The sequence below is a fragment of the Myotis myotis genome, unplaced genomic scaffold (assembly GCF_014108235.1).
Source record: "Myotis myotis isolate mMyoMyo1 unplaced genomic scaffold, mMyoMyo1.p scaffold_m19_p_45, whole genome shotgun sequence".
NCBI lineage: Eukaryota > Metazoa > Chordata > Mammalia > Chiroptera > Vespertilionidae > Myotis > Myotis myotis.
Window position 1 is genome coordinate 591,572 of NW_023416352.1, and position 16,416 is coordinate 607,987.

Here is a 16,416-nt window from a genome sequence, read left to right on the forward strand (position 1 = left end):
CCTGCCTAAAAGGCCCTGTCTGTCGGCGGCCTTGGCTCCCTCCAGCTCCTGCGGGGTGGCCTCAGGCACGTCCTCTGTCGGGGGCTGGGATGGGCAGTGGTAAAGGAGCTCTGTGCCCCACCCTGGAGCCCACGCCTGGGTTGTGGGCCACAGGACTGAGCAAGGCCGGCACTGCCCTGCTGCACCATGTGGCCCCACCTCGTGGACTGGCAAAGCACAGCCCAACTCGATGGGGGCGGGCACGTCCCAGGCAGACAAGCAGCACCTGGGTGCCCCGAGCTGGGAAGACTGACCAGGAGCCTGGCCCCTATGTGCCGTCACCACCACTCTCAGCAGCAGCCGCTGACAGCGTCCCGGGAGGGTCCTAAGTGCTTCCCCTGCCTGGGTCTCACTTAATCCTCACAACACCCACTTTATAGATAAGGAGACTGAGGCCCGGAGAGGGGCAGTACTGGCCCCGAGCCACAGTCCGGTCTCCCTGTTAACCACCCTCAGACTTGGGCCAAGCCTCCTGTCCCTCCCTAACCCCTTCCCAAATCAGACTCTGAAAAGAAAGGGCTAAAATCACGGGGTTCGAAGGTAACATTTCATGAAATCTTTAATGAAACTGGGGGAGGGACATGAACAGAGGGGAGAGGCAATGGGGACAGGCTTGGGACAAGGAAGATGGGCACAGGGCTAGGCAGGGGGCTCTCCTCATCCCCACAGCAACCCTCTCCCAATCATCCCACTGACGGGGGGAGGGAAGTGGAGAGGTGGAGCCATAAATACGTCCAGAATTCTGAAGAGGCAGAGGAAGGAAGTGGGGTTGTTGGGGGTCTCAGAGAGGGGGCAGGGGCAGGCCCAGGCCAGGGCCGCCCTTGTCAGGGGGCCCTGGCTCCTTGGGTGGCCGTGGGGGTCCTGGGGGGTCCCCTGGCTTGCGGCCGTGCTTGCGGAAGTAGCGGTAGCGTTGGACGTAGGCGCGCACCAAGTTGCTCACCTTCACGGGGTTGATCTCCCCACTTTTGCTGTGGCAGATCTGGGGAGCGAGGGGCAGCTGCGATCACTGCCAGCCCCCCCAAGCCCCGTCCACCTGGACTGCTGAGCACAGCCTGAGACTAGGATAGCTCCCCAATATCCAGGCCAACGTCCCTACTTATCCCGATGCCAGCAGAACGGCCCAGATGGGCTTGAGATCTTGTCACCCTCCTCACCTTGCAGACTGACCCCCCATCCCTCAGTCTCCCCCTCTGCGCACATCTGTCTGCACTCCTGTCTCTGCGTTGCGTCCTCCGCCCACCTCCGTGTCTGTCCCCCTCTGGGCCCACCTTGTGGACGGCCTTCCTCAGGATGTCCTTGTACTCCTCCTTGGTGATGTCCTTCTTCTGATAGTACGGCTTGATGGCCAGCTTCACCTCCTCCACCGCCCGCTCCTGTGTGTGCAGCTTCTTCAGGTACTGGCGACAGTGACGGGGAAAAGGGACAGCAAGGCTAGGTGAGTTCCTGTGGGACCCAGCCTCCACCCCTGCCTGCCACTCAGCCTCCTGGACCAGCAGCCCCTCCTGGAGGGGGACGCCGTGGTCAGGGGCTGCCTGGGCACCCTGTGCTGAGGTCACCACGGACCACAGGCCTGGGCGTCTGAGTGTCACTGAGCACGCCCTCCAGGCCGCACTCTGGCTGTCCCAGGTGGCCACGGACACACGTGTCCCCTGCCCTGACAAAGTTCACAGTCCAGTGGGGAGACAAGACAGCCAAGCAGGACGACTGTTGTCATCAGACTCTATGAGGCTTCTGATCGCAGCAGGAACGTGTGGCCAGGCTTCCCAGCGTCGGCTTCACGGCACTGCCCTGGCTGCCGGGGGTCCAGGACTGGTTAGGAGTGGAGGGGAGGGCACGGGGGGAGGTGCTAGAATCCTGCTCTACCACCCGTGGCCTGGACGAGGGACCAAACCCTCTACAGCTCACTTGTAAAATGCAGACAGTACTCGTGGGGAGGGGGAGGTGACACATGGAGGCCACAGCAAGGGGAGCTGTGACTGTTCTGAGGTGGGGACAGGACAGGGAGCAGCTGAGGGACCCCAACCCCTGCCTCAACCTCAAGTGGGATCTTTGCAAAAACCGACGGATAGGACACCTCTAGCAGGAGAGCACATTCAAGCCAGAGCCAGTCTGCACAGGGGACAGTCACCCGAAACAGCAACCCTGGGGAGGTCGCCTCCCGGGCCAGGGCTGAGGGAAGACGGGAACAGTGAACTGAGTTCTGGCAAGGGCAGCACACTCCAGACTTCAGGGCCAGCATCTCGGAAGAGATGATGCAAACTGTCTGCTGAACCCCTGGGCTGCTTGGGCAGCACCACTGCTAGGACAGCCACCGGCCACCCCGAGAGTCCTTGGGCCTCCCTAACCCAACGGGAAGTGGGTTCCTACAGAGAAGGGGGCTGTTCCCCACAGCCATCTCAGATGTGGCAAGGGAAGACGGCAGGCAGAGAACAGACCAGAGTGGCCTCACGCACAGAGCAAGGGGCCCGTTGCTGGTCACAGGGCCGTACTGTCCTTGTCCTGCAGACCATGGCGGCTGGACGCACCAGTGACCCGCGGAGCGGTGCCCTGCCACTGCCCCTCACACGGCGCTGTTTATGGGGTTCACTCTGCTCTCCCTCTGGCACGTACATGAAGTGTACTGAGGGGCGGGCAGCCATGATCGGCGATAGGCTGCTGGACCTTAACAAAAAGCATCCTGAACTGACCAAAAAGGTAGCGGCCCGAGGTCTGGAGGAGGAGCCAGATGGAAAACCTGTTTGTATTTGCCCAGCATCTATTCTTCCTTCCTTCATCTAGAAAATGCTTGACTTTTGTTTGTCAACCACTCTTTCCCTTACACAAAAAGATGGGGATGGAGAAAGGGAAGAAAGGAAGGAAGGAAGGAAGGAGGGAGGTATGGAGGGAAGGAGGGATGGATATGGCAACCAAGGGGTAGACTGTAGTGGGTATGAGTGTGTTTATATCCTTATCTCTCTCTCTCTCTCTCTCTCTCTCTCTCTCTCTCTCTCTATATATATATATATATATATATATACACACACACACACACACACACACATATATATATAATTTTTTAAAATCCTGCCCAGCACCCATGCATCCATTACAGTGACAGTTCAGATCCTCACAATTTAACAACTTCAGTTTTTTTAAAATCTACGGCCCCGTCTACTGGCATCGTCTTTGCCATTCTCCTTGGGCCCCTGCATCTCAGTATCTGCTCCTGTTCTCTGCAAAACCGTCACCATCATCCCACCGCTCCCAAGCCCAGCTCACCTTATCTGTGTCCCCTCGTCCCTCGGAGCTGCTACTGCCCTCTCTCTTGTCAGATGCAGCGGCCAGCCCAGTGGGGGTGGGAGGGGTAGAGCCGCAGCCCCCTAGGGGAAGGCTGCCAGGGAGCAGGTAGCTGGAGGGGCCAGGGGGCAGGCCCAGAGAGGTGGGTACAGGAGCTGGTGTCACCCCTAGACTGGAGGGTGGCTTCCGGTGGCTGAGGATCTGTGGAAGAGGTTGGAGGATGAACAAAGGGCCGTGGAGGGAAAGAGGAAACATGTACCCCTATGATTTCCACCCTGATTTCCCAACAGTCCCAAGGGTCACAAGCTCCGCTTCTGGCCAATATCTTGCCTCAAGGCCTGCTGGGAGTTGTAGTTCCTCTCCTAACCCAAGGCAGGGGACAAGAGAAGGGGCTGTGGGGACCCTTCCTCTGGGGACCCCACCTGGTTGGTGGCCTGGATCAGCTCCTGGGCCTTTGCTCTGCTCGCCAGATTGGCTTCTTCCATCTTGAAGAGAAGTGCAGTCACTGCAGGAGGCGGAGAGTTGATGACAGGGCGGTCCGGGGTTGACAGGAGATGAGAGTGAATCTCACCTCTCCACCTACTGCCACCCCCCGGGCCCCCTGGACAGGCCTAAGGCCGCAGGCTCCGAACTAAGAAAAGGGGGCCTCCACACCCCGATGTTCTTGCCACTCGAGGTGTGTGCGCGTGTTGGTGGGTGGGCCAGGGCCAATCGCTGACAAGGTGGTGGCAGAAGTGAGTTTCTGGCTGCTCAGCCCCCATAGCCAATCCCAGCCTCTCTCACCACATCTGTGACCTAGCAGAGACTTCTGCCATGCCCAAGGAACACTGCTCACCCCATTCTTCCTGGCCCCCCATCAAGTCTATACCAGTCTCGCGTAGGAGGGCGCCAGGACACGCCCCACTCCAGCCGTGCTGAGCTGGCCACCTTGCCCGTCTGCTCGGCTCTCCTCCATCACCCGAACATCTAGAAGCCTCCTGGACAGACCTGCTGGGCCCTCGCCCCCCTGCGGCCCCCAGTCCAGGTCACCACACACCCACCCTTTCCAAGGCCTCCCACTGCCTCCAAGTCTGTCCCCATCCAGTGCCATCTTTCCTGGTCCTTTCCGCCCACCCAGACCGCCCCGGCCCGGCAAGGGGAACACTCACAGGCCAGGACGCCGCTGGTAGTGCAGTCCACACCAGCGGGCAGGTTCCAGGGCAGGGGTGGGGGCAGCGTGGGCAGCTGGGAGACACGGGGAGCCGGCCCGTCCTCTGCCCCCGAGTCACCGGCTGTGGATCCTGCGCTAGGGGCCGTGCTTGGGGCGGGGGCGGCCGTGCTGGTGGCCGTGGTGGTGGCAGGCTGTTGCTCCTCTTCCTCTTCTTCCTCCTCCTCCTCCTCTTCCTCCTCCTCCTCCTCCGCCTCCGCCCCACCTCGGACCCCAGGCTCCTCAGTGCCCTCTTCGGGCAAGAAGGAGGCCTCAGGTGTCTTACAGCTGCTGTCCACCGTCTGTGAGTCCGGGGTGAGGGCGGGGGGCGGAGGGGCGGCCTTGGGGGGCGGGGTGCTGGGGGCCTTGGCTGCTCGCTCCTCCCCGGACCAAGACGTCTCCTCTGCGCCCTTGGCCCCGGCAGCCTGGCTACAGCTGTCGGCCTTGGACTTCTTCAGGGTCACTGGGCCCCCAGGGGCCCCGCCGCCGCCCCCGCTGCGGATCTTTTTCCTGGTCTTGGATGGCTTGGTCTTCCCCTTGGTCCCCTTGGCTTTCTTGGCCCCGGCCTTGGCCTTCACCTTGGTCTTTTTGGGCTTGGTGCTGCCGGGAGCTGCTTTGGCCACCTCGGCAGGAGCCCGCTCCTCGGGCTTGAGGAAGGGGGAGCGGCTCTCCCGGTCGCGGCTGAACTTGACCCCAATGGAGCCCAGGCCGGCGGACGCAGCCTCCTTGGCCGGCGTGGTGCTGCTGACGCCCTCCCGGATCAGCACCGCCACCTTGGACTGCAGCTTCACCTTCCGGGAGGAGGAGGACGACGACGAGGAGGAGGACCCGGAGCCACTGCTGACCGGCGGCTTGGGCGGGGGCCCTGAGGGCGCCGACTCCTTGGGGGGCCGGGCTTTCTTGGACGACCTGTCCCTGTCCCTCTCTCTGTCCCTCTCCCGGTCCCGATCCCCCACGTCCAGCGCCTTCCGCCGTGATCCCTTCTCCCGGGAGGAGGAGGCCGCCCCGGCGCGGCGCCGGTCCTTCTCGCCGCTCCGGCCGCCCCGCTCCTCGGCGCTGAGTCCCTCCGAGTCGTACAGCACCTCGCGCTTGGGCGACGAGGCTGGGGCGGGCGACGGGCCGCGGGGGTCGGACTTGTCCGGCCGGCCCACGGTGATGGTCCGCTTGATGGCGAAGAGGTCGTGGTCCGTGAGGTCCTGGATGGAGGGCGGCACCGCGCCCCGGCGGCGGTCGCGCTCCGAGCCCAGGGAGGTGGAGCCGGAGGGCGGCTGGGCCAGCACCGGGCCCTTCTCGCTGTCCCCCGACCGCTTCTCACCCCGGGACCGAGACCGCTTCTTCTTCTTCTTGCTGCCGCCGCCTTCCCGGTGCTTGCCTCGGTGCCGCTCGCGCCTCGAGGAAGAGGAGGAAGAGGTGGCGGGGGGCGGCGAGGCCGAGCGCCGCCTCCGACGCCGCTTCTCCCGGGACCTGGAGCGGCGGCTGCCCCCGCGGCGGCGGTCGGGGCTGCGTGAGCGGCGGCGGGCGGAGCGGGACCGAGAGCGGTGGCGGGCGGAGGAGGAGGCATGGGAGCCCGGCTTGCGGTCCCGGGAGCGGTGCTTCTTGGAGTCCCAGGGGGAGGCGGGGGCCGGCGGGGCCGGCGCGGCCGAGGAGGAGGAGGAGGCGGCCTCCTTGGCCTCGCCGCTGCGCTTTCGCTCCCGGCGCGATTTCTTTCGGGCGGGCGGGCCGGCCGGGGCGGCGAGGCCCGGGGAGGGCGAGCGCTGGCGGTAGCGCTCCCGCCGCTGGGTCAGGATCTTGCGGCGGAGGTCCAGGCCGCCCCAGCGGGCGTCCGCGGGGGGCTGCGCGGGGGCCGGCTCCCCCAGGTCCACCTGCAGGGCGCCCTCACCGTCCGAGTCCGCGTGCAGAGACAGGAAGTCATCTCCCTCCGGGGCGCGGGCGGCGGGCGGCGGGGGCGGGGGCTGGGCCGTGGGGGCGGCTGGAGCGGCGGGCGCAGGGCGGGCAGCCCGGCTGGGCCGGAAGAGGGACAGCGCCAGCCTGGTGTCCTCCTCCGGCTGCACGATCTCGCCCTCCTCAATCTCCGAGTCACCAGGTGGCAGCAAGGGCGGCGGCAGGGCGGCTCCGCTGGCCGTCACCACCTCCACGGAGACCTTGCCTTCCCGACAGGCCTCCGCCTCGGCCCCGACCACGAAGACTCGCCGGCGGGTGGCGCCGTCCACCCGGGTGGAGTCCGCCTGGGGTGGGGTGGCAGGGGCCACAGTTGACTGTGGGGGCTGGGGGTCCGGTCGGGGGCTCTCATCACCTGGGAAGTCCTGGCTCAGGCTGTTGTCATCATAGATGCCCGCCAGGGTCTCAGAGATGCGGCTGATGCTCTGGGACAGGCCTTCCTCCTCCTCTTCCTCCTCCTCTTCCTCCTCCTCCTCCTCCTCTTCCTCAGGTGAGGGCGTCCCAGCGGAGGAGCTGGGGTTGGAGCCAGTCGGCTCAAAGGGGTCGTACTTCTGCTCCGGTGCAGGCGGCGGGGAGTAGGCCTCATCGGTGGGGTGGAAGGGGTCATAGATGTCAAACCGAGGGGCAGGCTGGGCTGGGGGGGCTGGGGGTGGTGGTGGGGGAGGTGGGGAGGGGGAAGATGATGATGGGGAAGGAGAAGGGGAGGAGGATGCAGAGGAGGGGGCAGGAGGTGGGGCAGGGCCCCCGTCTCCAGTGCCCAAGGTGAGGAGGTGGCGGGCACGGGTGGGTTGAGAAGAATGAGACTGAGGAGAAACTGCAAAGGAACGGGGAGACAGAGCTGTGGTCAGGTGCAGTCCCGCCTCCCTGTCCCCCCCAGGGAGGGGCTGCAGGGGAGCCAGCAGCCATCCATGCCCTCCCCGCCCTCAGCACTCCCGGCACCTACAGGTACTGCCCCAGTGCTTCCCATGTGTCAGCTCACAGGATGTTCCTAACGACTCTACACCAGATACGGTGGATTGAGGGTCCCAGGAGGAAACAGGCACAGAGAGCTGCGGTAGCTTCCCCAAGGACGCACAGCAGGGAAGAGTCAGGGTGCAAACTTGGTCAGTGTGGTCCCCCAGCCTGCACACCCTCCTGAGATGGACACTGGCCCGCAGCCCAAGACCACCTTGACCACTGAGGGCAGGAATGTTACTGCAGAGGGTGCGGGCTTGGGCGGGAGAGCTGGATCCAAACCTCACACCGCCCGCACGGCCAGGCTCAGGCCTGCTGAGCCGGCTGCCTCTGTGGGAGGTGATCCCATTTTACAGAGAATGGGGGCCTGAAAAGGTGCCGCTCCCTCTGCAGAGCCGGGAAGGGGCGGAGCTAGGGAGCCCTGGCCGCCCGAGTCTCCACTCCAGACCCTTCACTGTGCAATGACCCCACTCAAGGGGCTACATCTGCTCAGGACGTAGAGACAACACCCGCCCGTGACGGGACGACCATCATACTTTCCCACGTCACCTGGTCCACACGCCTGAAACCCTGCCTCTAAGCACAGGTCTCAGTGCCAAGTCCTGCACCAGGACGTAGACACACATCAGAGTCCACAGGCCCTCATCAGCCACATATAACTGCAAGGACCTGCCGTGGCAAGGACGCCAGCGCGTCACGCAGAAGCACAGGGTTGAGGGCAGCTCTGGCGCCACCTCCCGATCTGGATCCCGGGCGCCAGCCCTCCCTCATGACCTGACGGTGGGCAAGTCACTCAACCTCTGTCTGTCTGTCTCCTCATCTATAAAGCAGGGTTCGTGCATTCATTCAGTACTTTTATCTATCACCTATCTGTGCCTGGTGCTGACTGGGGTACCAGGAATAGAGAGAGGAACAAAATAGACAGAAATCACTGCCTTCGAAGAGTTCACATTCAAGCGGGGAGAGCAATATCAGCATGCCAAGCACAGAGCCTGCCAGCTGCTGAGGGCTCTGGAGGAAAACAAAGCAGGGGCCCCAGCCAGTTTGGCTCAGTGGATAGAGTGTCGGCCTGCAGCCTGAAGGGTCCCGGGTTCGATTCCCCTCAAGGGCACATGTCCAGGGTTGCGGGCTCAGTCCCCAGTGGGGGCGTGCAGGAGGCAGCCAATCAATGATTCTCTCTCATCACTGAGGTTTCTATCGCCTTCTCCCTCCCTTTCTGAAATCAATAAAAATAAAAAAAGAATAAAACCCTGCAATAAGCCAAGTGACAATACCTAAATATATCCAAAATGATAGATTAAAAAAAAAAAAACACTAAAAAAAAAAAAAGTCTAGACAGAGTGGTCTGGGAGCACAGGCATCTACTCCTTTATGTAGTTTTTATATAGGATTGGAAATAAGGGTGAGTTTTCTTTTCTTTTTCCTAAGTTCTTAGTATTTTCCAAATGAAGACCAAAAGAACACTTGGAATAAAGAAATACAACATAACTCCTAAAGACAACTACTAGGTTCTCTACACATCTATTTTACTTAGGACCCAGGACCCACCATCTGTTTTTGTAAATAAAGTTTTATTGGAACACAGTCCCACCCATTTGTTTACTTATCCTCCATGGCTTCTAATTTTAAAAGAAATGAAATTTCTTCTGTGGGCCCCTAAGAGTGTGCTGGGTCCTAGGCACCATGTCCCCGAGCCTAACAGACAAGTCAAATGGCAGCTGTAAAAAAAGGACAAGGAAACCGCGAACCGGCTCAGAGGGTCCCTGAGCCACAGTGGCTCGCAGCTGACCTCCTGCTAGACTGTCCTCTTCCTGTCCTCTCTAGCCCTCCCCACACATGTAGGCACAGGGAAAAGGGAAGTCTAACCCAGGTCTCTTCGGGGTCCAGGGTCCAGCAGCAGTACCACCGGGTTAAAAATGCAAATTCCGAGCCCCACCCCTGACCTGTCAAATCAGAAACCTGAGAGCAGACCCGGCAACCTGTGCACCAAGAAGTCCTCCCGGTGCCCGGCCGGCGTGGCTCAGTGGCTGAGCATTGACCTATGAACCAGTCAGGGCACATGCCCAGGCTGTGGGCTCCATCCCCAGTGTGGGGCGTGCAGGAGGCAGCCGATCAATGATTTTCTCTCATCACTGATGTTTCTCTCTCTCCTTCTCCCTTCCTCTCTAAAATCAATAAAAATATATTTAAAAAAAAATCCCCCTGGTGATTCCGATGCCTTCTCCTGTTTGAGAACCTGTGCTCACCCGTGGTGCTGGGGGCAGACTTTCACGTGGGCAGGTGTGCCTCACAGATGTCAACAACTTGGGCCTTACAGTCGGACACATCTGGGCTTGGGGCTCAGGACCACCCCTCAACCACTGGCTGTGCCACCCTGAACAAGTGACTTCCCTCTCTCAGCCTCTCCTTCTCTGGAAGGCGGAGATGCTAGGGGTGCCCCCTCCTGGGGAGACAAGACCCCATGCAGGTACACTGACAGGTAGGACCCTGGAGCGGTTTCTACTTGAGGGATACCTGTAGGCACTGCAGCCTTAATTCCAGTGTAACAGGGGGAACGAACACGAAAATAAAGATTCTGTCTATATGACACAATCATCGCGACTGTTTCTGACGCACACAAAGCCAAGGCCGGCCCCCTGCCCAGCTCTGCCCTGGCCACACGTACCCGTTTTGCCCGTCCTCCAGGCCCTGAGACGAGGCAGCAGGCTGGGCACCGGCAGTGGGATCGGATCCCTGTCCCCGATGCGGACCTCAGCCACCAGCTCCAGCATGTCCTCGCTTCTGCGGGACAGAAGGAGCGAGTGAGCCTCAGGGGTGCTCCCGGCTCACACGCCAAGGCCTCCCCCACTCCAGCTGCCCAACTACTCACTCGCCAGGCTGCAGGTCCAGGTGGCTGGGAACCCAGGTGTCTGGGGGATCCAGGACGCTCACCAACCCTGCCAGGAAGCTGTCTGCGGCCATGTCCAACACCTGGGGTAGGGAGGAGAGGCTCCACCCTGACCCTGATCCCGTGAGGACCACAAGTCCCATTTCCCCAGCCCCTAACCCCTCAAGAACCCAGACAACTGAGAGCCTCCCCAAGAAACAAATGGATTCAACCAATTCCCTCATGCTGACTGCCCCTAAGGCCTGACCCCCATACTCTCCAACACGGCCCCTGATCAGCACCCCAGACCCAGGAGGCTGGATCCCCAACCCCACCTCCCCATCTCAGGGATCCAGGCCCAGGGCCTGATCGCCCCTGTCCCCTCCTTACTCACAGCAGCCGTGTCAGTTCCCCCTGACTCCTGGGAACGGGACTCTGACCGCGGGCTCCGGCAGCGCCTCCATCGAAGGCCGTGACACCTAGAGCCATCTGGAGAGAGATATGCATGGGGACTGAGGACAGAGGACTAGTCGCAGAGACTTTGGGGGGCGGAGGAAAGAGAAGCCCGCCCTCCTTCTTGCCAGGCAACCAGCTCTTGCCTGCTCTCCCAGCCTCCACCTACCCCTTCCCCAACACCCGCCTGAGACTCCAGCTCTCACCCATTCGGCCTCCTAGCTGCCCTCAGGATAGAGCCCAGACAAGGCAGCTCGGCTCTGACCTGGTCCCCATGGGCTTCTATTGCCTCCCCTCCCACCCTGCGCAGCCGCCCCTAAGAAACACAGATCAGTCCTGCAGCCCATCCCTGTGCTATGCGCCTGTTGTTGCCTCTTCGGGCTTTCTTCCTCACCGGACAACTCTAATAGGCCACCCCCTCCAGGAAGCCCTCCTGGACAGGCTCCTCCATTAGCTCAGCTGGACCTCCTGTCTGCTCGGGTCCCACAGGCTACCTCTGTGCCACGACTGCCTCCCTTCCACCAGACTGGGAACCCTCCACGGCAGCCTCCTCTCCAGCTCCTCCGCCAGCACAAGGGCGGCCCCCAGGAGACCCCGGAGAAGTCCGGGAAGGAAACTGGGGTAAAGAATGCAGGGATCGGGCAGGGAGCTTCAGAGGAACTAGAACCCCCCGTACCTTTATCATTCGCCAGGTCCCCCTGCAGGGAAGTTCCCACCGCCTGCTGAATGGCCCGCTGAAGAAAAGATGGGAGGTGGAGAGGTGGAGAGAAAGGGCGGCGGTCAGGGGACTCGTGCAAATGGTCACGAGCTCTGCTCCGGGGAGACAGGCATTCTGGACACCCTACAACCAGACTCAAACCCTTCAGAGGAGCCAAGAGTCTAGGCCCCCAGCCCCTCCGCCCTCTGGGGCCCCCGAGTCCATTCCAGACTCTCAGCCCCTCCCTCCTGTGGCCCCAGGTGGTTCAGGCCTCACCAGAATAAAGGCAGTAGGAGAAAGCGTGGGGTCTCTGTCTGGCGGGCCGTCACCCCTATCCTCGCCCGACTCCTCCGTCTTCCCTCGAGACTCATCTTCTTCCTCCATGGTCACCTGAGGGTTGAGGGATGAGGTGTGTGTGCACGCACAGGGACAAAAGCAGAGAATGGTCACGAGGACCTCAGGGGCCTCCAACGTTCCCACAGTCAGTATCCTCCTCAGCATCCCTCCTCTCCCCCACCTCATCCCAGTCCTTGGGGGGGCACCAGGTCCAGGGCAGACACCAGAGGGAGCAGAGCCATTCCCTTCCCTCGTCTGGATTTCGGCTGCCTCCTCTGTCCAGGGGCGGCCTTCCCCGTCTCCTATGGCAACACCCAGCTCCGCAGACCCCACAGCTTCCGCCACAACCCGATGTAAGACCTGCCGGCCCACCCTCCTGGGATCCAACCCAACGCCAGGATTTTTCCCCGCTGAGCTGTGCTTTCGGACAGTGCGCTCCACAGCCCCGTGCCTGCGCCATTCCTAAAATGAGGTGCGTGCGGGAGTGCTGGCTGCGCCTCCAACACGACGCAACTGCCTAAAGCGTCATCCATGTTCCTTGATGGTGAAGGACCCAAACTATTTACGTATCTAAGAGGGAACGGTGACAGTGTGATTTGCAAAACCTGTGTGCCGCTTTTGAAATGAGAACATTGACCTTAGAAGGGCCCGCTGCCCACCAGACACCCCCCGGGGACATCGCCTCTGGCCTGAATGCCCACCGCATGAAAGCATGGCTGCCGCCTTCGCGATGGCACAGAAATTCTTAGATTATACAGAAGCTGAGAAGTCATCCTTCAGATGCGGTTGGTTGTCTTAGTGAGGGCTTCAGAAAATAGGAGCATTTCAGCTGCAGGCTTCCCTCCAGCTGTCAAACCCGCTTCCCTGCAACAATACCCAGTCTCACAGTTCCTAGAAAGCTTCGAACCCCTGACCCCCCACTCAGGGTGCTTATCTGTATATGGCGCAATCAGCGTGTCTATCTCAGAGAACAGCGGCGAGAACTGAAAAAAGCTGCTTCTCCCACAGGCTTAGCTCAACCCAGTGCTCAGCAGAGTAACAATAATCATCATCTTTATTATTAGCCTCGAGGGGCCAGGCTTCCCCCAAACCCCCTTTCTCCACTGCATACCTGCAAAGACCTCTGTCCTGGTCTCCCTCCTACCAGATTTTCAAGCTTTTAAAAAATATTATTTTTTTATTGATTTCAGAGAGGGAGAGAGAGAAAGAGAGAGAAAGAGAGAGAGAGAGAGAGAGAGAGAGAGAGAGAGAGAGAGAGAAACATCAATGATGAGAGAGAATCATTGATCGGCTGCCTCCTGCACACCCCACACTGGGGATCCAGCCCGCAACCCGGGCACGTGCCCTGACCAGGAATTGAACCATGACCTCCTGGTTCATAGGTCAACGCTCAATCACTGAGCCATGGAAGGCTGGGCAATTTTTCACGCTTTCTGAAAGCTCCCCCATGCCGCCTCCCACCCCTCTAAAGGCTCCTTCCCTAACTCCCCATTGACACCCGCCCTGATAAGGCCCTAAGGACAGCTCCCAGCCCTGGAGCTTCCCTCCAGCACCTCCAGGGGGAAGCACAAGTTTCAGTGATTCACAGAACAGAAGCTTAATCCAGATCTGCAGGCTACAGAGAGACACACGGATCCCCAAACCCTCTGTATGAAGACGCTCACTTGCCCATGCAGGCATGCCCCAAGCTGTGAAGACACACATACCAGTGGCTCCTTACATTTCTTTTTCTTTTTTTACTTGACAAGGCTCTGCAGACATTGCTAGGTCCCTCTAGATCAGTGAATGAGTCCCACCGATAGCGGTATAAGTGCTTCACAAACGGCTGATCACAGACAGTAAATCCATAGAACACAGTAGAAAATCCTTCACGTTGCAAGTACTAAGTGGAAATAGCAACGGGACGCGGGTATACGGTTAAATATATATGTCAGTAGGTACTGGGGGTCTCAATGAAAAATGTATTTCTTAGAACTGTAGATCAAGGTCAAGAGAGTTTGAGAAGCGCTGCACCCGATGGCTAGGGGGTCGATCCTAGGGACTGCTCCCGACTCATGTGGACGAATGCTCACTCCAGAGCCCCAAGGCAATGCAGACTTTGAAGACTTTTTTTTTTTCCTCTCATTTGAATTACCTTCTAAAGTGCAAGCACATTTGAGTTCCGCATATTTTCCAATAATCTCCTTTGTCTTATTCTCCATCTGATTATCTGGCCCAAAAGGCATTCGAATTTGCTCCGGGCATCCAGGCTGCACCCGGGCAGGCAACACTCAAAGCCACCGAGCGGGTCCAGGTCCTTCTAACTGTCCCCCGGCCTCCTGTCACTCCGATCAGCCGCTCCCCAGACGCGGGAGACCCATCCAGGCCTCTCAGCACGTCTCAGTATCGGCCTCCCTCCCCTGGGGGGCACATCCCACCCCTGCATGACTTCCTAACCCAGGATCCGTTCCGGCAGGCCCGCTAAATGGCCCCGGACCCGGGTAGGTGAGTGGCATCCTCGGGTCAGCCCATGTAGACACTTCGCAGCCCCGATGGCCATACCCCAGAGCCACAGACGGCTCAGCAGACAGTCCTCGGCTCTTGCAAACCTCCCTCACCTCTGGGACATGTCTCAAGATCTCAAGATGGCCCCAGAACCCTCCGAACAGACCCTAGCCTCCGGCCAGCCCATCAAGACGATCCACAGTGCCTACAGACAAGACCCATGGTGGAGGGCAGGCGCCAGCCTCGGCCCAGGCCCGGTGGACGTCCCCAGTTCTCACGGGGACGCCCCGTAGATGCCCTCGGCACCCACAGACGCGTCCCGGGGCCTTGCGAAGGCCCCCCGTTCGGCGCCAGGCTCCGCCTCCGCTGCCGGACCGGAGGCCGCCCCGCTAAGTCCTCCGGGTCCCGCGGCGTGTGGGGAGGACCGCAGGACGACTAGCGACCCGACTCCGCCCCGCCCACCCCGATAGGCCCGAGCCCCGCGGCCCGGACCACCGCCGCCATCTTACCCCGCCGCTCGGGCTGCGGCTCCGGCCCCGGCGCGGGGCGGGGCGGGCTGGGGAGGTTCGCGAGCAGAGGAGGAGAGGGGGCGGGGTTAAAACGCCGCCGAGCTTGCCGGGACTTCAAGTACCGTGCACGGTGCCGTGAAGGCTGGTGGGAAGGCTCCGGACTCAGTTTCCCAACAGTCAACGGGGCGCCTGGGCAGGGGTGCGCGCGACGCACGCCGGGAGGCGTAGTCCGCGCGTCGCTTCCGTCACGCGGGGACAGCAAGGAGGTGAGAGGTGAAGTGGGCGGGGTTGCGGTAGCCCGCGATGTAGCCCCACAATGCCCTGCGCGCGCGGAAAGAGCTGAGGAGCAGGAAGTGACCTAAAGAGCATTTAGCCCGATAGATGCAAGGGAATTGTAGTTCGGAGCGTGCAGTAGAAAAAAAAAAAAAATTGGATTGACTGCAAATTGCCCCGCCCACATTCTGGGGAGCCCAGAATCTCGATCCCCCTCTAGTCCCCTCTAAATTTAGAACCAAAAAGGCCGGCCCTACAGCCTCCTTATTTAGGATAGTAAAGTCCAAATTCCTATTCCTCTCACTCGGCAGAGGATTTCGGGTTCCCATTTCCCTCCTCCCTGCGACTCAGGAGTCCGAGCCTTCCTCCTTCCTGAGATCCAGGAGTTGGGCCCTCGGACCATTCCTGGTCTCAAGCTCGTACCTTACACGAACACGGGTTCTGGTTCCCCACCTTAATTCCCTCGGATCAAGAATTCCGGATCCCCAGCCCCTCCAACTCCTGGACCCAAGTCTGGCTGGGCCCTCAGCTTCCTCCTTGACGGGACATGGATAGTCCTAATAATAAGGATCCCCAGATCCCTCCTCCCCAGGATACAGGAAAGCAGACCTCGAGCCCCATTCTCTCCTAGGGACCCAGGAGTCTGGGCCGTCAGCTTCCTCCAAAGACCCAGACTTCCTGGCTATAGGCCCTTCATGACCCAGGCGTCCCGGCCTGGGCGAGCTGGCTCATGGATTAGGAATGCAGTGATCTCACGGCCCCTCCCTGTCCCGTTACTGGGCTGTCCTCCTCCAGGGCCCCAACTCCCCTCCCAGTCTGTCTTCCGCTTGGTTGGGACAGCGGGAACCGGAAGCCTGGGTCCCTGAGCGGGCGGAGACTACGACATCCAGCCCGGACGCCCGGGTCGGGAGCCTGGCCAGGATCCCAGGGCGGGGGTGGAGCTTCCCCGCGGGACCTGCTCCTTCCCTGGAGCGCGCCTATATACGGCCGCGCGGGAGCCGGCCAGCCCCGCCTACTAGAACGAGGCCCTGGGGAGGTGCCCTGAGAAGCGGCCTCACGGAGCTCCTTATTTGCATAGCCCCGCCCAGAACGATCTTTCCTACCCGTGTGCCCAGAGTATGAGATTGTATTAGCATAGCCCCGCCCCCAGACGGCCCTCCAGCCCAGAGCGCGTGGCGCCGCTCCCTGGGAGCGCAGGTCTCTTTCTCTCATTAGCATATCCCCGCCCCTCTAGGAATTCCCCTCCACGGGGAACGTCGTTCCTCAATCCCTATTAGCATAGCTCCGCCTTTTACCTAGCCTTACCTCCCCCTTAAGTGTACCGAGACTGTGTCATTTTCCCTGGAGCTCATGATTATGCAGTAGGCTTATTAGCATGCCCCGCCCCCTAGGCCCCGCCCGGTTC

The 16,416-nt window shown here is 60.8% G+C and overlaps 1 protein-coding gene across 11 annotated transcripts; it reads right to left on the reverse strand.

The window, feature by feature from the left end:
* Nucleotides 1-572: 572 nt before the first annotated feature.
* Nucleotides 573-16,311, reverse strand: SCAF1 (SR-related CTD associated factor 1). Of its 11 annotated transcripts, none has more exons than XM_036307199.1 (12): nt 15,621-16,311; nt 11,686-11,799; nt 11,389-11,446; nt 10,654-10,748; nt 10,263-10,363; nt 10,059-10,174; nt 4,464-7,253; nt 4,151-4,321; nt 3,738-3,820; nt 3,298-3,516; nt 1,308-1,436; nt 573-1,018 (listed from the first exon to the last, which is right to left on the reverse strand). In XM_036307199.1, the coding sequence occupies exons 1-12, from the start codon at nt 15,630-15,632 to the stop codon at nt 821-823; spliced, it is 4,086 nt and encodes a 1,361-aa protein (XP_036163092.1). In that variant the 5' UTR covers nt 15,633-16,311; the 3' UTR covers nt 573-820. The 11 variants fall into 11 exon arrangements, with proteins under 11 accessions (XP_036163092.1, XP_036163094.1, XP_036163095.1 ...); XM_036307201.1 differs by lacking the exon at nt 15,621-16,311 and adding an exon at nt 14,739-14,875; XM_036307202.1 differs by lacking the exon at nt 15,621-16,311 and adding an exon at nt 13,880-14,704.
* Between the last annotated feature and the right edge of the window lie 105 nt (nt 16,312-16,416).